This window comes from Typha angustifolia, chromosome 2 (genome assembly GCF_048772165.1).
Source record: "Typha angustifolia cultivar Huaian chromosome 2, ASM4877216v1, whole genome shotgun sequence".
NCBI classification, from domain to species: Eukaryota; Viridiplantae; Streptophyta; class Magnoliopsida; order Poales; family Typhaceae; genus Typha; species Typha angustifolia.
The window spans coordinates 7,318,997-7,345,003 of NC_133240.1; the positions used below are offsets into that span (position 1 = coordinate 7,318,997).

Genomic DNA, 26,007 nt, shown 5'->3' on the forward strand with positions numbered 1-26,007 from the left:
AATTTTTATTTAACTGTACGAAAGTAGAGAGAAATAGAGATTATTAAATCAGTATAAGCCTAAGTAGTTGTTTAGTTGCTAATTTAAAGTCCAACAAAAGCAAATAAAATGAAACATATATTAAGATTGGAATAAGCTAACTTTATATTTGGTATTCAAATAGTAATTTATCTCAAAATTAGTTTATAACACTATTATTCTCGTCTCTTCCTTTTTCTAATCTAATATTCTAATACTTTCCAAAAAAATATAATTACTATTTTATCTTTAAAAACATCAATTTAATTAACTATCATTCTTTCTCCTCTCCTCATTTATCCACTATAAAAAACATTTTAATTATTTATCAAAATATTTCCTGAATTTATTACTGTTTGTTTATGTTTCATCAAATCTAATTATTATACTTAATTTACATGTAAACACTATATTAGTCTAAACCAATTTAAACAAGCTTATTTAAATTTTAAGAAATGTGTATAACTAAACTAATTTAGGATTTATAATCTCAAAAAAAAAAAAAAGTCCAATAGCCACGTTAGAAGATAATGCTAGTAAGAGATCTGAAAACAGAGCTTTATTTTTCCAACGTTCCAAACAATAGAGGTACAATGATCACAAAACATCAGAAATTCCCGGAGTGATCCTCAACTTATATATTACAAATATCTACCAGATCATTTGCCTAGATCTATATACTAGAGGTCGTCTTTCTTTCCAAGAGGAGAATGAATAGCTTAAATAAAGCACATTCAAGTAAACTGCTCGTCCAGGATAGCTTAAATAAAGCATCAGGTCTTGCAGAAGGCATGAAGAGTTTCATCAAGGGCCTTTCTGTCATAGTCACCAGTAAAAACACAACCACCCAAAGGTCCTTTAAGAAGGATGAGTCTTAGCAATCCATCAGCCACCTTCTTATCAACCTATGATGCCATGGACTTTGGTTAAGAATGGAAACTTCGGCAAAAAAATAACAAGAGTTTTGACTCTTACCGCCATAATATTTTTGAACTTCTCAACAGTCATCGTCTCAGGAGGTGAAGTGGGGAGCTTGGCCTGCTGCAAGATGTCACCGACACGCTTAACAATTGTATCGTCGATCCAACCTAGGCGATATGACATGTCAACCGCCATTACCTATGAAAGCACAAAGCAAAATTCTATTGAAGACAAACCCTAGTGAAGTATAATAAAATTATTAGAATGAAAAATAACTTAAAGAAAGAAGGCTAAAGGGTTCAGAATGTATCACCATTCCAGCTGCAACAGCCTCTCCATGGAGCCACTGTCCATAGCCAATACCTGTTTCTATAGCCTGAAAATGGCAGGTCACAGTGTGAATGACTAGCATGCTTAAGAGTAGACAATTCTCATGGGAATTGAACACATAACAACAGTGCAATATGGAGACGATGATGATTGTCAGAAGAAATGAAGAAACATGGAAATGAAGCGGAGCTGAGCGAAACCTAGATTCTAGGTGTTGATTTCTTTTTGGAATCAGTAAGCAAGTGGAAAGATAACATTGATGTAAACTTGTAATATTACAGCCGCAGTTTGTAGACGAGTTCATGACTTGGAAAGGTTATAACCCCATCTACCTTTTTGTTCAACATCTTATCAATAGCTTCATTTGCCTTAACATGCAAGAGACAAGATCGATCTTTCATACTTCCACTGTCCCATTAACATTCAGGAAACATGACATCTGAAAGTCCAACTTCATCTTTTCATGATCAATACTTCAGACCAAGCTAAGTTACACCATGTAATTAGTGAATCACTCAATCATCACATGTTTCCATCTTAATAAATATTCTACACTTGGGCTTTTACCCAGGAAACTTTAGACCCGTAAAGCCCATATATATTTTTTTTTCACAATTACAGTTGAAAACCGTGACCTCTACAACTAAGTAGTGGCTCACCACATCATTATCAAGCATGCCATCCCCTCAATACTTGAAACTTCTAGGTCCTTCTTTAATTGTTTTTAAGCCCCCTTTCGTTATCCATATATTTTATGGGTGTGTGCTATTTCCATCCGACTCATAAGCTACTCATCAAGCATGCTTCACTATATAACTAACATATGCATCTATTTTGATGTAATAAAAGAAAGTGGATGCATATTATTGAAAATGAGAAGTTAGAATACATCAAATCAGCATAAGCACTAGGGAAACATGGCACTCACATGACCAAATGTATGACCCAAGTTTAGTGTAGCTCGCAATCCACCTTCCTTCTCATCTAAGGAGACAACTTCAGCTTTATTTTCACATGATCGCTTGATAGCATAGGCTAAAGCACTAGGGTCTCTGCAAAAATCAAACAAATAATAAAGGTTAGCAACAATATAATTTTCAATTCAGATAACCTAGTTCTGATAAAGTCTAGATATAAGGTTACGGTCCTTCAATCTTTGGAAAAGTTGAAAAAGAAAAAACTTTCGATAGTGGATTCAAATATTATTTCTAAGGTGGTACTCTACTCTATCAACTTTTTTAGCATCTTCTTTTCCATTATCTTCCTCACTGATCAATTGTCTGTTCTGGATCTCCAAAATATATACCAAGAAAGTAAAACTAACTTATTACATGAGACTGATAATAGTCCCAGAGATTCTCCGACAACTGGGGTGTTCTCTTCAGCTATATATTATGCATTCTCAACTACAGTGCTGCAAGTGATTTTTACCAAACCTCTCAATAAAGGGTAAAATAAAGTTCAAGGGAAAATACTACAACCAAATCAAACAAGAAGAACAAACAACCATGCAAGAAATTTTATGCAAGTCGAATCTGGACAATTAGAAAACAATAAGTATCTCATTATGAGAATGTGGTAGTCATTCTATACCTTGCTAAAAGGGCCTGCATATTCTTTTCTTGCCACTCAAAGAAAGCTGCATCCCTAATAAGCCCATATTTCACAACTTCTCCTATACCTGATGCTAGCTCCCTATCGGGCAATGTATTTAGTGTGTTAGTGTCTATAAGTACACTTTGTGGTTGGTAAAAGGCACCAAGCAAGTTCTTCCCAAGTGGATGGTTTATCCCAGTTTTCCCTCCAACCGAGGAATCCACCTACAAAAAAAAAAAAGAATTTCTTAGTTGATTAAAAAGTCTCGAAAAGAACAGAACCAACAGAGTTTAACAACTGTTGCTCAAAAAGATGGACATTTGCTCACCTGAGCCATCAGAGTAGTAGGTATCTGAATGAAATTAACACCACGAAGAAAGGCAGCTGCAGCAAAGCCACACATGTCACCGATAACTCCACCACCAAGAGCCACAAATGTACTACGGCGATCAAACCTAGATTCTATTGCCTTATCAAAGACCTTCATCAATGTCTCCTACAGCACCAAGATATGAATTAGACAATACAGTAGAAACAACAACCTATGCAGCAAACTTCGTTGCAATAGACTCAGCTATGGCAATTTTGAAGAACTTATGATGAACCTTCCAAGAACTTGGATGGTTATGGGATTTTATGAACTGAAAGATGAGAGCTGCAAATGCTAATCTTGATTCAATTTGTTGAAGATTATTTTGAGATCGGAAATTTACAGCGTACACCCTAAGCGGATAAATTAATAAAACAGAAGCTATAATCACTAACCATGTTCTTATACTTCTCTCCATCCGGTAGAATCACGCTCTCCACTGAAATACCAGGATTCTCGTGAGTCAATGCTTTCGTAACCTTCTCGAGGTACAACGGCGCGATCGTAGTGTTCGTTACCACCAGAACCCTCTTTCCATGCACATGCCTAAGAAGACCGCCCCACATCAAATCAAATCAAATGCAAAACCACAAGCTTTTTAACCCAAACGGTCGCATACCTCTGGAGAAGATCCGGTTCGTCGAGCAAACCAGAGCCTATGTAAATAGGATAGCTCCGATTGCCAAGATCCACCTCGACGACGGTGGAAACCCTAGAGTCGGCTTTCTCCCCCAAATCCTCCATTACCGGGGAGGCGCTCGCCGAGATCCGAGCCCGGCTCCGGATTGGCCTTATGGGGAGCCGATCGGAGGAGAGAGGAGAAGAGGCAGGGAGCTCAAAGAAGCGGCGGCCGATGGAGATCGCGGCGGGGCGAGAGGTGGAGCGGCGAAGGTGAGCCGATATTTTGGCCGGAGAGGGGTGGAGAGAAGAAGGAGAGGCCGCCATGAGACGGGATTAGGGCTAGGGTTTGGTGGCGAGAAGAAGGAGAAGAGTTCGGTCGTCTTCTCCTACCACCATACTTTCTACTATAGTGGGAGGGAGTGGGTAGGTGGGGGACGGAGTCGAAGGGTGAGTCGCATGCGGAAGCCTTTCACACATGCAGTTAACCTACCATGCACGTGTTGCTGCTATTGAGAGCATCCTGTCCGTTATTTTCTATATTGATGCACGATCAGTCACCCCAATGGTGGAGATTTCGTCCGCATAGAGAGGTGTTACACAGGCAAAGTCTCCGGCGTGCGATCGTTACCGGTCGCAAGCTCTGAGGTTGGTGGAGTTTGACACGTGGCGGTCAAATGGAGGTGGAGTGGGGGAGATGGGGATGGGGACTACATTCAGGTGTCTCGCACGTGCGCTCTGAATCCTGAGTTTTTATCGGTGCTTTTCAAGAATATAACGTGAGTCAATCGATCGAGTAACTTAACTCAGTAGGATCCAATTGCCACATTTATTATTATTATTTTTATTTATTGACAAGATTACCCCTATCATCCACGTACCAGGTCAACCAACCGAAAAGCCAGTCCCGCCTCAACTCCCTCCTCACACTCCAAAACCCAAAGGTAAATAAACCTACACTTATAATAGCTTTCCCTCCTTTCCCGTTCCTCCACCCATAATAGTTTTCCTCGTCTCCGTCCCTCCTTGCTTTAAGCTCCTCCTTCTCCGCCCTCTTCTTAGCGGCCACCTCCTCCTCCATCGCCCTCGTCCTCTCCCACTCGAGGACGAGTATGCCAACTGCTAAATAAAAATTAAGAAAAGAAAGAAAAGAAAAGCTCTCGTCATTTCTAATCCGAACGCAAAACTCATTGAATATATCGAGTTCAGATGATAGCGACGGTGTCGCCCATGAACGTAGTGAGAGCTCTCGTCTTCGCCGCAGTGCTTGCGGCCTTCGTGGCGGATCGTGGAGCGGATGCCGGCAACGTGACGTATGACGGGCGGTCGCTGATCATAGATGGGAAGAGAGAGCTGCTGTTCTCCGGCTCGATCCATTACCCTCGAAGTCCACCTGAGGTAATATTTAGGAATACCAAGACGACTGGAAATTATAGAAATAACCCTGTTATTTGCTTTATAATACTAAGGAAATTTGTTTTCCATTCAAACCCTATATTTACTTCTATTGCATAACGAACATCCACAAACTGGTCCATAACCGTTACTCGGTTTAGTGGACCACCACTTTGCTGAGAGTATTTTAGATATTTCAGTTTTTATAAAATAATTATTCTCTAAATAGTTTATAGTTAGAATAAATTTAACTTCAAATAATTTTGAGGCTTAAATCTTTGTTGCTATTCAGTAGATATATAGTGATGTATTTTAGTCTATTATATTTTAAGGTGTTAAAAAGAAAATCTTAGTTATCTCTATTTATTTTATTTTTACACTAATCCCTTCAATAATATACCGAGAGCATTAGGTGGAAATATACCAAAAGACCCATACTTTTACAAAAATTACATAAACTTTTGATGGTAACGTCGGATGGTTGCATGTTGGATTAGATGTGGCCAAAACTCCTCCAAAAAGCAAAGCAAGGTGGATTAAATGTAATCCAAACGTACGTGTTTTGGAACATCCACGAGCCTGTCCAGGGACAGGTAATCTTTTTATTTATTTTGTTGTACAACTTTTAATAATTATTATTATTATTTATTTCCTCTCCTCATAATTTTGTATTCAAATTTCAATAATCAAAATTTGTAGTACAACTTCGAGGGAAGGTATGATTTGGTAAAATTCGTCAAATTGATCCAAAAGCTTGGGATGTATGCCACTCTCCGAATTGGCCCCTTCATAGAGGCAGAATGGAACCATGGGTGGGTGCCAATTTTGCATTTTAGCCCTCCACTTTAGCTATATTGATGATGGTGGTGTCATTAGTTTTTGCTCACTAGTTTAATGTTGTAATGCTTCAGAGGTTTCCCGTACTGGCTCAGGGAGATCCCAGGCATCGCCTTCAGGACTGATAACCAACCCTTCAAGGTGATTATAATAAATTGGACTCAATTATAGGACCTTTTTTTTTCTCTTTGAAGGAAAGATATTAAATGCACAAATTACATTTTATCCCCTTTATTATTTGGCTTAATTTTAAATTGCCCGTAATATTTTAAAGGAAGAATTGTATTCTATCCCGCTAGGGCCAAATTTATTTTATCCCGTAGAATTTTATTTATATCATTTTACCTCTTTATAGTTTTATCTAAACAGAAATGCTATATTTTTCTATCATATTTGATGATATTATATGTCGATTTTAAAAATACTTAATAGAGACAAAGTTATAGTTCGTTGGCGCCAATATTTTACGCCAAAAATAAATTACTAAATAACTAAACTACCCCTAGCATTTTTACACATCCCTTAACCATTGTGACACCGGTTTAATATTTTTATGTAGAAACTAAATTCATGATTTGATTTAGAAATAGTTAAAAATTTTGAATTAGAGCAAGTCTGCAAAATGCAAATTACATTTTCCCCCATAAATTGCATCCCTTTCATGCAATGGCTGCAGCATTATATGAAGAAGTTTGTCAAGATGATTGTGCAAAAGATGAAGGATGAGAAGCTCTTTGCTTCTCAAGGGGGTCCCATCATTCTATCCCAGGTATGCTTCAACTCTTCGTTGCACTTCCAATGGTCTCTTGCATGCATGCATGCCTTGTTGTTAATTATACTCTAAATTTGATCATCAATAGATTGAGAACGAATACAACAATGTTGCACTGGTATACAAAGAAGCTGGCACAAGGTATGTGCAATGGGCTGGAAACATGGCTGTGAATTTGGACACTGGAGTTCCATGGGTGATGTGCAAGCAAAAGGATGCCCCTGGTCCAGTGGTGAGCTCTGTGGTTAATTAATTGCAGCATTTAGTGATAATTATGCTTGTTTACTTATTTCTTGATCCAAAATTGAACTGCAATTATGCTTTGGTGTTTAGATTAATGCATGCAATGGGAGGAACTGTGGTGATACTTTTTCTGGTCCTAATCATCCAACCAAGCCAATCCTTTGGACTGAGAACTGGACTGCTCAGTAAGTACACAAATTTTTTGGATCAAAAGATAGAATGGAGAGTAGTTTTTCGATCAAAAGATAGAATGGAGAGTAGTTTTGGACTTTTAGAATAATAATAATTAAGCATATGGCTTATTGTATTGAGATCATGTTGTAGTTAAAGAATTTTTTTTTGGGGGAATTCAGGTACAGAGTTTTTGGTGATCCACCATCTCAAAGATCAGCTGAGGATCTTGCGTTCTCCGTTGCGCGCTTCTTCTCAAAGAACGGCACGCTGACAAACTACTATATGGTATTAAGTAAACATAAGATTGAAGGAGAGATACAAGGAAAATGAGTGATTTCTTAACATAATTTTTGTTCAATTCTCTACTCAGTATTACGGTGGAACCAACTTTGGAAGGACAGGTTCTTCTTTCGTGATGACCAGATACTACGATGAAGCCCCTCTCGACGAATATGGTTAGACCCATGTAACCATGATTGATGAATATAAATTACATCATATGTAGCTTTTTCTTATGATCATTCACCTAATTCAGGCCTGAAGAAAGAGCCTAAATGGGGGCATCTGCGTGATTTGCATCATGCGTTGAAGTTGTGCAGAAAAGGATTGCTTTGGGGATCATACTCTGTCGAAGAGCTGGGTCATGGATATGAGGTAATAAATTACAACCTTGGTTATTAACGAAATCATTGTTAGTATATTTCGGTAGCTGATTATGGACATTTTGTGTAAGTTTATTACTTAATAATGATTGTGATCTTGTAATGCTTTCAGGCAAGGGTGTATGAGAAGCCAAATGAAAATGTTTGTGTTGCTTTCCTCTCTAACCATAATGCAAGAATAGATGGCAGTGTGAATTTTAGAGGTGTAAATTACTACTTGCCTCGCCACTCCATCAGTATTCTCCCTGATTGCAAGACTGTGGTCTACAATACACAGAGGGTAAACTTTGACATTCAATCATATTGTAACTGTAAAATGTCAGAGATTGATAGATAAAGAACAGATTAGTAATTCTTTTGTGTATATGAGACAGGTGAATGCTCAACACAACTCAAGGACATTCGTTGTAGCGAAAGAGACCCAAAAGAACAATGCTTGGCTAATGTATCAAGATCACATCCCGGAGTTCCATGAAACTTCTATCACTGCAGAAGAGCCCTTGGAGCTATTTAACATGACTAAGGACACCACAGACTATCTCTGGTATTCCACCAGGTAAGAACTAGGAATTCCTTTTAACATGAAGATGTGATGCTTGCTCCTGCTTAATTTATGAGCATGGTAATAGAAATAGTCAAGTTTGGAGAACTTTATTCAACTTTATTGAAATGAATTCATTACAGATGTGAATATTATCTAGTAAATTTCATGGTGGACCTTCTAATTCAACTTTGATATTTCAATATTGTGGCCTTTTGTTTTTATGAGTTTAGTGACACTACGTTGTTAGTGATTGTTATTTTCCTCCACTAAATGCAGCTTCGATCTAGAGGATGATGATTTACCAATGAGACATGACATCAGGCCAGTGCTTCAGGTCTCCAACCTTGGCCATGTCATGCATGCCTTTGTCAATGGAATTTACATAGGTAACTCTGTCATCCTCATATTTCTCATATACTTCAGATGTTAACATAATTGACATAGCTATCTTTCAATTTAGTAGCGAATGAACTCGTCACCAAGCATAATGAATATGCTGATCCTAATATGGCACTTTGCAGGAACTGGACATGGAACAAATATTGACAAAAGTTTCGTCTTCCAGAAGCCCATGGATCTACAAGCAGGAACTAACAACATCTCTCTCTTGGGCTTGACGGTCGGTTTACCGGTAATAGAGTCAGAACTGTGTTCCTTTTCTATTCATCTCCTCTTTGATCACCAAGTCATCGTAATATCTCCAATTTCTTCTCGCGTGTAGGATAGCGGAGCTTACATGGAACTTCGAACGGCTGGTGTTCATACCGTCGCAATCCAAGGTCTGAACACAGGGACTCTGGACTTGTCTGCCAATCGTTGGGGTCATCAGGTATTTGCAATCAATCATCCAGTACTTGCTCTTCTCTTAGTTACACTACTAATTGAATCAATCATATACGTGGCAAACAACTTAATATTCCACAGGTTGGATTGGTTGGAGAGAAGTTAGGAATATACAATGAAGAAGGATCAAGCCATGTTCAATGGACTGAGGCTACTAGTGCCACTCCAGTTACCTGGTACAAGGTATCTGAAATTGATCCCAATCTCATAGCAGATGAAAACAACACAAGATTCATAGTGCTAAGGTTACTTATAAATGACTATAGGATCAAACAACTCATTGGCTAAGATCTCCATTAATCTCATAGTAGTCTTAGAAAGAGCAGCATTAATTTCTGAAGAGAAACAACTACTGATACATAGTCTGATACATGAATACACTTGGTTGTTTATCATCTCAGAGATACTTCGATGCTCCTAATGGAGATGACCCAATTGCTCTGGATATGAGCAGCATGGGGAAAGGCCTGGCATGGGTCAACGGCGAATGCATCGGCCGTTACTGGGTATCCTATCTCAATCCTCTCGGAAAGCCTTCTCAATCGATGTAAGTTAGAGCTTCATATTTGCCTCTCAAATACCAATTAGAACATCAAATTCTATATATAAGTAACTTTTGAGGGGTGTACATGCTAAAGAAATAACCCTCGCCTTCTCAAGATTCTTCTAACTGATGTGCAGGTACCACGTCCCTCGGGCCTTCTTGAAGTCCAGCAACAACCTGCTGGTGATCTTCGAGGAGCACGGCGGGAAGCCGGAGGACATAGTGATCACGAGTGTGAAGAGGGACAACATCTGCAGCTTCGTCTCCGAGTTCAACCCCGCGCACATCAAGTCGTGGGCGAGGCAGAACAGCCAGATCAAGGCCGTCGGCGGGGAGGATGTCAAGCCGAAGGCCACTCTCAAGTGCCCGGACGACAAGGTCATCAACAAGATCGTCTTCGCCAGCTACGGCAACCCCATGGGCGTTTGTGGCAGCTTCAGGGCGGGGACTTGCGACGCACCGCAGGCCAAGGACATCGCTGAGAAGGTCACTTCTGTTGCATTACTGCTACTTTTGTCTACGTTCAACAATAATTATAGATGCATGTTATAATTGTTTTCCTTTCTTGTACTATGATATCGGGTGGTATTAGGATAGGTGATTTAAGTAGACATAAATGATAGGATGATATTTTTCAAATAGTAGTTAATTTAAACGTCAATTAACTAAGTTTTCCCTCTCTTTTCTCTCTCTAACTCTCTTTTACTGAGCAGCTGTGCTTGGGAAAAAAATCCTGTGAATTACCAGTCTCGCATGATGCCTACGGCGCGGATATCGAGTGTCCCGGGACGACGAGCACTCTCGCAGTTCAAGCCAAATGTTCACGGAAGAAGAAGCAGTGATTGCATCACTAATTGCTGAGTTTTTGGACTGTTTTCATTTTTAATTCTTTTTCCAGGAATCTTACTGAGGTGTGATACCTGTGATGACTAGAAAGCCGATCTCAATCGGGTTTGAGTTATGTGATGATAATAGGTGAAAAGAGATATCTATTTGTTTCAAGAAAGTGTTCCCTATTTTGTTGAGTAGGAAGTTCTTTGAATTTGATTAATTAAATCTCCTTTGCAACTTCATCCAGACTATAAAATAAGCGTTTACTGCATCATAGTTGTGATTGTACAAACTCATCAGATTCTTTGTCTTGTTCGACGGATTTATGCTAAATGGCACTCTGCGTTCTTATAAGGACTGAGTAGAAGTTGATCTTAATCTCAATGACCTTTACAACTTCATATCATCTAAGTTTTCTTTAGAAAGATCTCTAGATCGATTGAAAGTTAGCAGAATGCAAGTTTGGTTTCTGGGCTTTTGGTGTACTTGGTTTTCTTTTTCATTACAGAGCTCCAAAAAATAGTTCATTCACACAGCTAAAGTGGGGTCAAATAATCATAAGATTTCAATTACTGATAGAAGCCTGCTACAAGTGATTGAGCAAAAACAAGTAGTCAGTGCCTTTGTCGCCCAACAGTCTTAACAAAATCTGAAAACCCATTAAGCATAAAGAAAGCCCCGTGAGGAAATGGGACGTTGGACACACGAACTATTTTGGTTGCACAAAACATCCTCTCCTTTTGATATACCATCCGAGAAACAGGATGCAAGAAATCATGAAGAGATATAATATAAACATAATTTGGCTTGCGAGTTTGCGGTCACCTAGATATAATATAAACATGAAGAGATATAATATAAACAAGTATATCCATGATCTGTGCAATAAAGCTGGAACAACACCAAATGATTCATATAGCATCTAATGTTAGTATAAATCAACACATCATGCGATATCGAAAGAAAGTTAACAATCTTTACTGGAGTTGTGTTTCCCCTTCAGAAGTTCCTGCAGTGATTTTTGAGAATTTTATTTTTAACAGTGAAACTTTGAAACAAAAAGAACAATAGTTACCACAAGATGAAGAATGTACATGATCCACAAGAATATTGCCTGCGACAAAACCCACCAATACATGTCAGGGCTTGGCAGCAAAATGTCAAAACTGACAGCATTTGGAGGATTCCGATATTAGACAGTTGCAGGAGTAAGAATGAACAAAAGCAGTACAAGGCTTGACCAAATACTGGTAAGCCCATAGCACAGCTTAACTATACAGTGTAGAAGGAACTGTAGAGTATTGGTGAGTATTTTGATCTCACGACAAATCAAATGATCCCTGGCCTTCATTAATGGCATAAAGCAGTTTCTTGTACATGATGTCCTGCGAGACAAGAAAGATTGTGAAAATTTCTTGAAGGAAAAGGAAAATTCTGAAAGAACTTGTAGCAATAATATGGCGAACCTTGGTTGAATAGGGAGGAAGTTTGAGGTAATTGGCACAAGTCATTACACTAGGCAGATCGTCATCAACTGATATAGATGCCCTGGCCCCACCAGATGGGGTGTTTGACACCACTGAAGGAAGCTGGCAAGCAGATTAAATTGGAGATAGTGGCAATCAGATTGAGCACCAAAAAGAACCAGATAAACTTTTGATATACAAAGATAAAATTGTGTACTTTTTTCACAACGGTTAACTTTGGGTCTAATGCTGCAAGACCACCAGGTGGAAATCTTGGGGCACCAGTCACAAACTGGCAAAACGCACGCTGCTGATACAAGGTGAAATTCCCCAGTATCTCAAGTAGCTGAATAACAAATGAGATTGTTTAATGCTTGCAGATGGAAAAAGAAAGGAAAAAGGAAAGTACGCAATCAGCAATATGAAAACTATGTGGAAAAATAAACTCTCTGTTGGGACATTTGCTTGCAAACTTTTATATTTTATCATGAATTGTGAAATAAGCTCATAATGTTATATCTATTTGCAGCACAATACTAGAAACAATTATTATAACAAAAGACTTCAAAAAGCCCTCACAGGCAAATTCCATTTAGAAGAAATAATAGGCAAGTTATGTAAGGTTATATGCTATAGCCCCTTCTCTCTCAGTAAATTTGCATACAACCTACCATTGTAACAAAAACTGTTAAACAAAAACCATATCATATTGCTAATTTCTGATAGATGCTTCCATCAAGTCATCATCTAGCATAGTTCAAAATAACCAGGTAAAATGTTACAGGAAATCTGTTGAAATAAAATGAGTTAAAAATCCTTTACCTAATCATAGGCTAGCTACTAGACTCTCCTCGGTTGCTTACCTTCCTTGCCAAATCTAGGAGTTTCATCAATAATAGAAATTTCCTTCCAGTTTCAACTAGTGGAAAAATGGAAGAAACAGAAAGGACAAGGAAAAGATAAAGAATTGTACAAATCAAATGTGAGTTCATAATATTTCCATAATCTTACTCTGATAGTGCACCTAATAGTTAATAATGTTCTTTGTATCTCAGCCTGAAGATATGCCCAGTCCAGAGTTGTGCTAATATTTTTGCAAACACTCTCATTGAATATTGAAGTTATATGGGTGTCAATTTGAAAACTTTGCAAGAAAGAGCTATATGAAGAACTGAAATCATATTACTTAACCAGTCATTTTTCTTTCAGTGACAAATCCTAACTGTGAGGGCATTGAGGGGATTTTCCCTAATCAGGATTGTGTTAGAACTTAGAAATTATGAAAAGGCAGCAATCCTTCCACAATTTCTGCAAATTTAGGTTTTACATGAAAAAAAAAAACCATTTCAAATTAAGGAGGTAGATACATTGACAATTGCAGGACTTTCTGCTGTGTATCCATGATCAAACTTTATATGCTCAAAAAATGAACCAGGCTGCAGAAAACAGCACAAAATTAGCTTCTAATTCTGAAACAACTGAAGAATACACAAAAAATATATTTGACATAAATTTAGAGAATTACCTCCCACAGTCCTTCTGGACCACAAAGTAAGGAATCCAGTTCATGTGGGGAAAATATTTGCAGAGATGAGATGTCAAAAACCTGTTATTATTTTTCCAAAAGAGGACCATTAGATCTAGAAGAACTAAACTTTAGAGTCTAAACAATTTTGGAATAATAGGACCTTAAGGCTCCATTTGGTTTGAGTCTAAGATCTGAATGTGGTTAGCTACACTCATTTTCTTAGTCTCATTTTATGTACCTTAAATTAATTTAAGAATATTAGGTTTTTGGTTATGAACTAAACTAAGATTATAATTATTACTTTTGATGTGACATGAAAAAAATTAAAAAAAAAATTAGTGTTTTGGAGGGGAATTGATGATATATAAACTAGACCAAAATACCATTTGATCCTTTGACTTTGAGGTATGTTATTACCAAAATATTATTATTAAATTTTTGTTTTCAAATGATAGTTTCTTTTTCCTTTTCGAAATAAATCAAACTGATTGTGGACTTGCAAGCCTTAAGTCCGCATGGTTGCAATGTTAAGACTTATAAGCTATGGAACACGGATACTTCATATACCTTTTTGTACCAGTATTCGATGCATATTGGACTGTCCGAAATGTATTAGATACGACTGGAGGAGTATCCGAATTAAAAAAAAACTTTTAATTTCTGATACGGCTCCAATACGACAAGATATGGCTCCGATGCATTTCTTGATTATCCAATTTGTTTTTTTGGCTAATAGATGATATAAGACATATATGATTATCCAATCATTCTTATATGTAAGGCTTTGTTTATTTGATAATGAAATAATATATAACTTGAAAGCCATTTAAAAATCTAAATTAATTGTAGATTAATAGTTGAATTAGATTTCAATGTTTCACTAATATTAAATTTCATGTCGATTTTTGTTATAATATAATTCTTAAGTTTTAGGCATATAGATACTACATCTGTAGCTTTCTTTCCTTTAATCTTATCATTTTTGGGATATAATTATTTTTTACCATATATTATATTAGTTGACAACAGATTAAAAATATATTAATTAATTTATTTATTGGTGTATCCATATATTACTTTTAAGAATTTGTCATATTCTCGTATCCGTATCTCCATATCCCCATATTCCGTATCCATATTTCATAACTTGTAAACCTATTCCGCAATTGTAAGTTTGCAACTACCAATGTTAACATTTTTTTTAACGTTTGCGAGGTTATAAGCACATGTGCAATGTTACATTTTTTTTTAAGAAATAGGCAATTATAAAATAATTAGAGGAAAAAGTGTTTATTTTGGAGGAAAATTAAGGATATATGAGAATTTTTTTTTAATAAAGATACCATTATTACTTTGATGTGACATAAAAAGTGAAAAATATTTATTTTTTATGAAATTAACGGTATGTCATGTAAATAGTACCAAAATATTACTATTAAATTAATAAAATATAAATAAAAACTATTTTAGGAGTAAATTTGTAATGTAATTTGAATTCAATTTTATTCTCTCCCATCTATTTGGGAGTAAATTTGGTTAGGGATAAATTATGTTTAATTACTAAATACAGTAACGAGTCCCTAGCCAAGTTCAGAGAGTAGCTCTGGCCTCAAACTAAACATAGGCTTAAGGCTCGGCTTGGACATAGGATAAAATGAGTTCAACCCACTTGCTCCTATAGTTGTGCCAAACAGGTTACTTTTCTAGGGAAATAGAAAATGGCAAAGGTAAGACTCTTGAAAAAGCAATTCGACTTTCTAGCTATTTGGCTTCCACTTGAACTCTTCTACGAAGATAGCAAAGTTCTTTATGGCTACAATAGTGCTGTGCGATGACACTATAGTAGAACCAGAAAACGATTTGTACGTACTCCAAAAGAATTATGGAATAAAAGAAAATTTCTGTATTGTTTGTCTTTCTCTTGGTGCATGAATTTAATTACCAACAAAAAGGGGTTAACCTCTAGCTTATTGCACCTCTATTGATTAAACGAACTACTTGGAGTTCCAAGAATTAGGAATCTAATAAAAAAAACACTGAATTTCAGCCTATGCTAAATCAGTATTAGCAAACAATTTATGCACTCTGCCTTGGGTGGTTTAGTAATGGCTCTCTATTTCCTCTTTCTCAAAAGGATTGGTGAGACAACTACACAAGTCTGTAAAACGTTGCCAGAATATATGGTTGCCTATGATTTTTCACAGGAATTGAATGGCAAACAAAAATCATGTGGGTAATGCTACTTAAATGGATCATAAGTGTCTCCCGTTGCTGCGAGCTAGCAACACTAAGGCCAAGAACATTTAGCTTCAGTCAATTCAGATTACACTAATACGTGCATGCAAATTCACCAAACAAAGTAGAGTTTATTAATTTCCTCCTAGGATGCAAATTCATGCGATGGAATGATATCTTCAACCTATCCTCTCCTTTAACTCCAGAATTTATATCCAATCTATTAGTTTCCTCTTTTGCTTGCTCATCCTCCAAACATTCACATAGTACTCTACATTCATTTAGAACACCAACTTATAATCATTAAGAACTCAGTGGTATACAAAGCTAGCTTTCCTTACTAGTCAAGGATCATAGTTGATCAGAAGGCTAAAGATGGAGCAAACTATATAATTAGACGAGTTTCTGGAACATTTTTAACATTCTATGAAGCCTAGATCCTGATCTTCAATTCCATTTTCAAGCCCTTCATGTCTTATTAGATTTGCTTAGAAGTCTATTCTATTGCAAAAACTGAATCAAGTTGAAAGCATGATTTTTCTCTCATCATCTTGTAAGTTATTTTTTAAGTCTAAGCCATCCTTAGCCTCTAGAAAGACTTCCATATCATTTTCAATAAGTTTTATACTGAAAAAATTTCTCCAATTAGAAGAGAGTCAAATAAGTAAAATAAAACAAGATGTGAAACAGTTCCTAAGAAGACAACAAAGTTACTCAAGTACCTTCAAAAGGGTAGTTCACTAATTATATGTTTGGCTATTGGATCTTAACAGTCAGAAGAAACTTCTAAAACGTGGATTTAGAAGGCATGAACTTAGTTCAAAAGAGTGTATCTACCAGGACAAAGCCCAATCAGTTGAGAGCATTAAACAATTGACAGAGTCAGAAATGATCTACTCTAGTTTCAGAAGTTAACCAGATTCCTGAAAATATTTAGTAATTTTTTTCATAAAACAACACTGAAAGATTAGTGGCATTTGAAGAACAGAAAAATTGAAATTCACCTGGTTAAAACCTGCTTTAAATGCTTGTATTTGCCGCATAACTCCAGTCCTGACAGTCGCATCCACAACCAAGGATATATACTCCTCCAAGTTGTCAATGTTAACCTGCTAAAGCCTCCAAAGATAAGTATCATTGTGTACCAACATAATACGAAAGCTGATGGAGATTCTTGGTGAAAATACCGTTGTGTTTCCTTCTTCTTTGAGAAAATAATCAGGATAGCCAGGAAGTGTAAAATCTAAATGCAGATCTTCTATGGGAACTCCGTGGAAATGTAGATCAGCAATTGACTTTTGATTATCATCAGCCATTGCATCTACAAATTGATTACAGCAGAAAATATCTTGCATTTCTTGCAAATTCTTCCCCAATTCGGCATCAAAGGAAAGAATGTCATACAAATCAAGCTCCTAAAAAAGAAGAATATCTATAGCAATGAGCCTACATTATTTAGAGAATATCAAAAGATAAAAGCCAAATTACCTGACCGAGAATAATTTTATAAAAAGCCAGTGAGAACGGCAGGTCCACACGACGTCCATCTTTCAGGGCCTTTGCTATAACTTGACCAACCAGACAGAAATAGTTGAGAGTTTCAACAAATTGGCTACCTCTAGAAGCATCTGAGTTAGCAGGCCAAGGGCGAGGAAACAAGCCAAGAGGAGCTTGTACGAAACTTTTTCCAACAGAATAATCTGTTCCATTTTTCCTTGCATCAGAAGCACTATGCTCATCAATTTCACCCCCAGTGTTTTGTGTAACAGAACTAACTAGAAAAAAATTTGACCTCCACAAGCCAAGTTCAGCTGTTTGCAACTCATGACTCAAGAGTGTATAAAATTCCAGGGTTGGGCCCAATCCAGTGCCAACCTCGCCAAAGTATTCTACTTCAAGAGCAGCCTGTTGACCCGCAAACAGTTCCATAACTTTGCCAGCAGAACTCAAGATATGGTTTCTAGATATCCTAACTTTCTGGTGCCGAAATTTGGCAATATTTGCTACATTTTCAAAATGATGGATATCACTATCAGCTCTTTTCTGTCGTCGTAGATGATGCCAGGCATGGGTGAGTCCAAAGGTAGTGGAATAGAAATATTGTCTCCTTGTTTCAAAGGGAAATAGAAAAGGGCATGCCTTAACCAACTGATTGCACCATGGTGGGAGAAATCCAGTGCACAGTGCAAAAGCATCCTGAATCTGCCAATTCAGTTTGTGAGTTAGCCTACTATTGATGAACTCTTCCAATGGGACTCTGGAATTAGTTTTATGCTCTTCAGCAAGACTAGAAATTTTCCCCACAACAAAATCATTAGAAACTGCTTGTGCTCTTAGGCGAGGAGCATGCTGATTCAGACCCTCCAGTATATGCAATAATGCTAATAAACTATAGGTGGGTTCAGATTTTTCAATATCACACAGAAGCTTCCCTTGCAAAATGCTATCAAGAAGTAACTCATGTTGAACCTTTGCGTCGCCTCTAAAACATTTATCAGACTCGTTTGATGAATCTACTGGAGAAGCCCTGCGGACCTGGCTATTTGCCTTTTCATATGTTATGGTGAATATCTCATTCCATAGTTGGCTGTTATCAACTACTCGGACAGATCCATAATACTTTTCACCTTGGTCATCAAGAACATGTTGGCTGCTGATGGCATGGTATATTGTTAGTTTCTTGCTCAGTTGTTTCCCACCTAATGAAAATCTGAGCATATTATAGGAGCCATTTACACTAGTACCCTGCAGGAGCCCAAATCGATCTTGGCCTCCTACGATTTCTCTATCAGTTGCAGCTACAGTAGCAGAGATGTCACCACTTGAACTAAAATTGCTTTTAGCCTTAAAATCACCAAGATTTGCAGCTGGGAATGAGGAAATCCTTTTACTACAACCAGAGGATGGTTGTCCCTTGTTTTTATCAACCAAATAAGTAATTGTATCATCATCAGCTGAATCTCTCAAGTTCACATCATGTGCCTTTTCTGGTAAATCAACAAGACAAGAATTACTTCCCAGCACCTGAAAATTAGATAAATATTTGCATCCATCAGGAGATTCAGAACAGAAAAAACACATTGTAATTCTCTAAGATAAAAACTATGCATATTTACGCAGTTAGAGTGGCAGGATTACTCGATGAGAAGGCAAATTCTCCACTGCTAATTAGGAAATCATTTCAAATTTAGAGTATAACATAACCTTCTCTACATGTACATATATATGTAACATCATATACCTGTTAGAATTTAAATTGATAAAGACATAAAAAAGTCAAGGTTTCAAAACTCAGTATTAGGATCAGGATGGGCTGTTCAGAAAAATATTACTTATCGGCCGTATTGACTGCTCATATTGGACCAACTATTTTTTAATTACGTAAAATTCTTAATATTATTTTAAATGCATAAAAATTTCTTAAAAAAAATGACAAGAAAATAAGAAAATAAAGATTACTCATATATGAAACCCAAAAACTTAAAAATAATACCCTATCTCTCTCAATTTTTTTCTTCTCTATTCCTTGATTTCCTTCCTATCTCTTTTTCTCAAATTCTTTACTACCAAAAAGAATATTTCTATATTTTTTTATTTTTTTCTCTATTTCTTCTCTCCCTTTACTTCTCTCTCTTCTTCCCACTCCCTTTTACTGTCGATCCCCCCCCCCTCTCTCTCTCTCTCTTCCTCACTCTCTATCTCTTTCTCTTCCTGCTACTGCAATTGCCGCAGCAAAAATCTGCTGCTACAGTAGCAGGAAGAGAGATGGAAAGAGCTGGAGTATCCGACCCTCCCAGCTCATTTCGGATCGGAATTAGCCGATATGGCCGAACCCGACCCGAAATGGCTCGCGTATTGACTGATACGGCTAATACCCCTAGTTGAAATCAACCAATGGGTTAGTTTCGGCTAGGATCAGGATTGACTGAAACTGAAATCCATAAAAAAAATTGTCAGAATAGCAAAAATAGCAAAAATAGTACTTTTTGACAAAATCATATTTAAAACATGAGCATGAAAAACAAAGTCAAAAAAGGAAACTCTTTATTGAAGCTATCAATAAAAGTATCTTACATTTGGATTCCGATATATGAAGCAAGAAAATCTAAAGTTTCAATGAAACCAAGAACCCAACCTTGAAGCTTAATTTATCATTAGCATGTTCTGAATGTGTGTCTCGATTTGAGAATGCACTTCCAGGCACATCATTTCTTGTTTGAACGGCTCCAGAGATAGTTTTGACTCTTTCGAGAACGGACTCATCGTTTCTTATAGATGAGCTGTATTTTTGCTCTTGAGAGTTCATAACTGCATCATGAATGATCACTGATTCATTAACAAGAAGAGAGGCAAGTTTAGATTGTGATGCTTCATTAGTAACAGTAGTTGCAGCTCCAAAACCAGCATTTCCAGCTGACAAAGTAGGCTTATGATCAGATTCACCCATCTGTACTTTTGGCCATAAAAAGTCTTCCACATCTGCTAGACTTGCCAGAGGATCAGTGAGTACAATGTTTGAAGAATAATCATGAATAGATTGTTCACCTTCTGCACGACAAAGGCGCAGCTTGATAGGACGTGACAATGCACTTAGACCAGAGAGAGATGCGCTTGCAGAAGAATGGCTAGATGAACAGGTAAGCAAAACGGAATATTTTTCAACAGAAGATAAAGCTTGCTGAAGCTTTTGAACCAAGATAGTCATGGGCAGTTGTTTACTAGGTTCACTTATACCTTGAGGAAGCATAATTTGGATGAATGATCTATATCTTCTGAGAGCTTGCTGGCGAAGCTCAATTAAGTTAACATCTAACATATTGTCATTTCCAAATTGTCCGCAAGTAAAGTATTTCAGAAAAGCTGCGACAATACCGCTTTCAACTAACTCAAAGGTAGATGCACCAGCTTCGCTAAGTACTCTTAACATCGCAGTTACAATATCATTCAAATGTTTCTCAATAAAAGCTGAGAAATCAAAAGCGTGAAAATTGTCCTTGGCCTCTTCCATACCCAAAGTTAATTCTGAACATTGAATTTTCAAGTAAAGGAGATCATCTGTCACATCAACATCAGCCATCTGAGGATATGCAGGGAAGTATTTCTCTATAAAATTCTTGGCACATGCACTGACTTCAGTGTGTAAAATTTCTACAGAAGTTGGAGGTGAACCTACGTATCCTGGAACAGGAACTTCTTCTGCATTTGAGCAGCCAGTGCTTTGACATTGCAGTAAATGCTTATTTGATCCAGATGTAGAATCACTATCCCTTTCCCTTGATGATGCCTGAAATCTAGTATCTGAACACCTTAATGTGCCGATAGCATGAATCACCCCTTCTCTCACCAACTTCTTAGAAAAAGTTCCAGGAAGCTTCTGCATGAGAATACCAGCTATTTGTATTGCAGGGATCAGGGCATTTGGATCCTTTGATGCTAAAACAATTGCTAGGAACCTGCAACAGGAAGTATGAAAGAAATGGCGCAGAAAATAAAATGAAGTAGTCTATAATTTTCTGCAAGAAATACAAGTAAAATTAATATTCTCCAACAAGGAACAGGGTATCAGTACCTGGATATGTTCATGACACTAGGTAGAGACTCAATCATATCAGATGTGCTGAAGAACATCAGTTTTCCGAAAATGGAAAGCAATTTATAACGAACTCGGCCATTTATACTGGCATCATAAATCTGATAGGTGACAATAGCAAAGGTCAGGATGATCATCTTTTAAAAGGACAGAGAGCAGTAACATTAGCTGAAAAAACCTAAGAGCACAGACCTGTGTTAGAACAGGAAGCAGGTCATTTCCAAACTGCTGTAAAAGCTCAGGTTCATCACACAACAATTCATTGCACACCAAAGACTGTTTGTTTACATCACTGGTCTCAACTGTCTCCCGAGGAATCCTGACTGGGGACTTCTTATTAACTAATCTTTTTGGAGAAGTGGTATGCCAGATTGGAAGTAAAATGCTTCCTTGAGGGAGAGACGGAAGAAGCTCATTTGTGAGGTTCACAATCTCGTAAATCTAGCAAATGGAACTGAATTTAGTCAAATTTACAACATCTTTTAGAATGCCAACTGTAATATCATTAAGGAATTTAAGCTAACTATGTGCATCTTGTAAGGATTTAATCAAATTAAATCAGATTCAATTCTTCATATTCTATTAAACAATAGAAAAGGTAATACTGCTCATGCTGATAGAAGACTTCCAAATAATGAAGCAACTTTGCTGCACAACATTAGCCAACAAAAGGAAATAATAAAGCAATTACTATTGTTAAATCACTAATTACTCCAAAAGCGTAAGCTAGTAGAAAATGATAGTCTTCATACTTTTATATTCTAGCAGTCCCCCTTACTTCTAAACTTAGGCATCTTAATAGATTCAAGAAGAGGATTTAACCTAAATGATTGAAGCTTTTATAGTTTTAGACAAAAATTGACATGGCAAGATTTAAACTCATGATCTCGAGTTATTGACTACTCTAAAAACTTAACCTGACAGAGAATAATAGTTTTTATATTTAAATTCTGACACCTACATTCTTGATACGAAATGACTTAAGTACAAAATGCATCAACATAATTAAAAGGTATGAGATGGCTGGCAGTCAGAAAGATCAATACAGCTAGAAAACAAGTGCTATATGTATCTCATCTGCAAAACTCCTACATAAAGATGGAAGCAAAACAACAAACACCAATTTGTTAGCAATTAATAAATTAAGAAAAACTTAGTCAAATGCAATAACAGTGTACTTATATCTGCAAAGATGCAGGAAAAAGCAAAAGACAAGAGAAAGAGAAGAGGAAGGAAAAGAAAAAAAAATTAGTTACTCTTGTGAACTAAAAAGTCAATCCAACGGAAATTACATTGGAAATGAGGGAATCACCTGCACCATAATTGATGGAGGAAACATGACAACGAAAGACCCTTTCATTTCTTGATATTAGACTATAGCAAAGATAACAAAGAAAGTACCCAATCCAATTTTCCATCACAAATGTATTAGCTTTAGAAAACAACATCATGAGTTGATTTAGCTGGATATGAGGTTCAATAAGAAAGTAAATGTAATATGCTAGTGACAGGAGGACAGGAACAAGTAAAAGTTTGTTTTAGCTTGCATGGAACAGAGGATTATGAAAATTTATGAAAATGAGCAAAAGAAAAAAAAAAACATAAAGTTGTAATTTTCATAGTAACAACTCCAGGGTAAAATTTATGAAAATGGAACGAAAAACATATTTTTGGTAGATTATTGAATCAAAGTGATGATACTCAAGCCATGGGAACTAAGCAAATGTATAGAAAGATAAATTATTTTTTACTCAACTCCAGTAGCAGAAAACTGTAAAATAATCATACAATCACTTTGGTTGAATGTGAAATTACTCTAACCAGGAATTTAGACTACAGGAACCAAATGATAAATATAGACATAGAGAAACAAGGATGAAGAGAGAAACAACACCTGCTCTGGTGACCTTGACAAAGCAGTTGGGACTGATGTGTCACTAAGAACATCAGAAACTAAAAGGATCTCTTTGAGAGTGGCACTAATGCTACTGTGATGAAGAGTTTTTGCTCCCAATGGAGATCCACGGGCAAAAGTTGTCAGAAGCCGGATCAAACCCTGAGATAGTCTTCACAATAATACTTGGCATCACCGAAAAATGTAAAGGACTGTTAATCAAGATCATATCTTGTCTACCGTGTATGTAGAGCTGCTGAGAGAAGCACGTCCTCTTAAACTACCAACGGATATCATCTGTGCAGCTTCTGTAACCATTCCATGAGTACACAGCTCATCTAACTTACCAGGAGATGTGGCAAATGCCTCAGCAATATGATTTAAGCAAATAGAAACTTTTTCAAGCACCTGATGTAATAATTAGGTACAACAAAATAAGAAAATGGCAACTCATGTATCCATAACTGAAAACATAATATTTAAATATGGTAAGGATATCCATCTTACTTGGGAATCATGGTACTGAAGAAGATCAGTAAGCAACGGAACAGCTTCCATTACAGAATCGGCTGCATTTGGTGGAATTTCCATGCATATATTTACCGCAACAGTCAAGGCATCTCTCTGTGAAACAAAAACGAGGAAACATAGATCAGTTTTCTTAAAAAGAACGAGTTTTTGACCAAACTAGAACTCTATTTTTTTTTAATCTCTCAAATTTAGTATCAAATGAGATATAATTTATTGTAGCCCTCATAAAAATATTAAACTAATCAGTATTTTTAAAAATGCTAATTACTTCAATATTTTTACCACTATGACAAATTTTTTTTAAAATTGTTAAAAGATTAAGTTAAAAAGTATTTATATATATATATAACGTTGATCAGGTCAGCATTTTAGTACTAAGACAAAACCGCTAAATCGATTAGTATTTTTGTTTAGAGATAAAATATAAATTAATTTAGTGTTTTATTAAGGCCAAAGTAAATTAGATCTTCTTTGGTAATAAATTTGAGGCTACCTCTATTTCGATAAATATAAATTGTAACATCACTAGTTTGGTCAGAAACTCTAAAAAGAACACCAAGAAACGTGTAGCTTAATCAGAGCCTGACCTGTACACCTGTGGAGAAAAAGCTGAAATGAGAAAGCACCGCCATGAGTGCACCAGCGTGCAAGCAAGATATGGGATCTTTTTCTGAGATTTTCTGGAGAGCTAGCAGAGACTATAAGTACCATAAAACAAAACCGTGAGTTGTGAACCGTCCAAGATTAGTGGTCGCAGGAACAATTCCCACAATCCAGAAAGCTGGAGCTCAAGAAATGAGTTCCCTAAGGGCCAGTTGGTAAAATCTACGGAGAACTATGATAAAAATTAAACCGACTAACCAAGAACCCAAAAGAAAAAAAAAAAAAAAAGAAAGGAAGAAAGAACCCACATTTGAGATTATTCATATAATCAATTAAATTCGAGAAGGAAAGAGAAGAAACGGATGAGAGGAAACCTGCTCTGCCAAATCTATATACTCGATTGAGCGGAGCGGAGCGCACAGTAACGGGAGAGCGCCGCGCCGTACCGCCTCCGAGGAAAAGGCCGGCACGGCGTCGCAGAGGTAAGTAAGGGCCCTCGTTGCAAGAAGCATGACCTCGGGACTCGCCTGGTCGTTGAGTAATCCGACGAGCGGTGGCACCAGTAACCGTACTGGTATCATCACCCTCAGCCTTCTCTCCGTCGCCATCAAGATCATCTTGCAGAGCTTGTTCAGCGCGGTGGTCTGCGTCTCCTCATCAACCCCTTTGTCGTTCAGTTCCGAGAGGATCCACTTGAGTGTAGCGACATCGCCATCGTCGTCGTCGTCGTCGTAGTAGTAGGAAGAGGAGGATGAGGAGGAGGAGGAGGAGGAGGAAGAAGATGATTCGCGAGTTCCTGAGGGGCATGGTTCTTTCTCGGTTTCTTCTTGATTGCTGAGGGAGGTTGATGCGGTGGATGTGGAGGAGATGGAGCGCTGTCGCTTGGAGATGCAGGTTGAGGAGGAGGTTGGAGGAGGGGAGTTCGAGGAGTTAGAGTTCTTCCGGATGCGGGAATCCATGGGAGAAGCTAAGAAGAGATACGGCGAAGGAGAGAGGGAGAAGGAGGGTTTGAGATGGCCAGGACCAGGAAGTGTGGAAGCGGGAAGAGAAGAGTTGTCAAGGGTTAAATAGAAGATGGGGAATTATATATTACTACCCCTGTTATCTAGAAAAAATAGTTAGGGGACCCTTACCACTACTAATTTCTAATTATACATATGGTCGACTCAGATTTGCAAATTGGACCCTAAGTAAAACTTTATCTTAGACTTGTTTCCATGTTATTTGCACTAAAATTTCCTTTAAATTTTGGTAATAGTAAAATTAGGCTCTTATCCATTTGGTTAACTAAACTCATTTTTGCATCTTATTTTAGGTAATTAAATTAGCTATTGCGAGCTTACAATCACTTAGAAATACGCAACTACCCTATAAGTTATTACATATTTAATAAATTTTAAGGTTTTTTAGAAAAAATATTTATCTTAAAGGGAAATTAAAATTATATTAACATTAGATGTCA

The 26,007-nt window shown here is 37.0% G+C and overlaps 3 protein-coding genes across 3 annotated transcripts; 1 reads left to right on the plus strand and 2 right to left on the minus strand.

Annotated features, from left to right (window-relative positions):
• Positions 1–560: 560 nt before the first annotated feature.
• Positions 561–4,286, minus strand: LOC140775436 (3-dehydroquinate synthase, chloroplastic). The gene is made up of 8 exons (XM_073118727.1): positions 3,855–4,286; positions 3,631–3,781; positions 3,194–3,361; positions 2,863–3,089; positions 2,198–2,321; positions 1,253–1,315; positions 994–1,137; positions 561–923 (listed from the first exon to the last, which is right to left on the minus strand). Exons 1-8 carry the CDS (start codon positions 4,178–4,180, stop codon positions 792–794), a joined length of 1,335 nt encoding a protein of 444 aa, XP_072974828.1. The 5' UTR covers positions 4,181–4,286; the 3' UTR covers positions 561–791.
• Positions 4,287–5,083: 797 nt separating this feature from the next.
• LOC140773554 (beta-galactosidase 11-like) lies at positions 5,084–10,801 on the plus strand. Its single transcript, XM_073116174.1, has 19 exons — positions 5,084–5,251; positions 5,746–5,841; positions 5,948–6,060; positions 6,160–6,226; positions 6,762–6,854; positions 6,946–7,089; positions 7,191–7,285; positions 7,454–7,559; positions 7,645–7,729; positions 7,810–7,928; positions 8,049–8,216; positions 8,311–8,492; positions 8,757–8,866; positions 9,002–9,111; positions 9,202–9,309; positions 9,405–9,506; positions 9,725–9,870; positions 10,005–10,353; positions 10,581–10,801. Exons 1-19 carry the CDS (start codon positions 5,084–5,086, stop codon positions 10,707–10,709), a joined length of 2,490 nt encoding a protein of 829 aa, XP_072972275.1. The 3' UTR covers positions 10,710–10,801.
• Positions 10,802–11,698: 897 nt separating this feature from the next.
• LOC140768965 (E3 ubiquitin-protein ligase UPL3-like) lies at positions 11,699–25,552 on the minus strand. The gene is made up of 16 exons (XM_073109458.1): positions 24,920–25,552; positions 24,530–24,640; positions 23,919–24,035; positions 23,652–23,819; positions 23,412–23,573; positions 21,710–21,958; positions 21,497–21,618; positions 20,063–21,380; positions 17,416–18,951; positions 17,115–17,342; positions 16,932–17,036; positions 13,690–13,770; positions 13,532–13,600; positions 12,382–12,510; positions 12,165–12,287; positions 11,699–12,083 (listed from the first exon to the last, which is right to left on the minus strand). Exons 1-16 carry the CDS (start codon positions 25,502–25,504, stop codon positions 12,018–12,020), a joined length of 5,169 nt encoding a protein of 1,722 aa, XP_072965559.1. The 5' UTR covers positions 25,505–25,552; the 3' UTR covers positions 11,699–12,017.
• Positions 25,553–26,007: the final 455 nt, after the last annotated feature.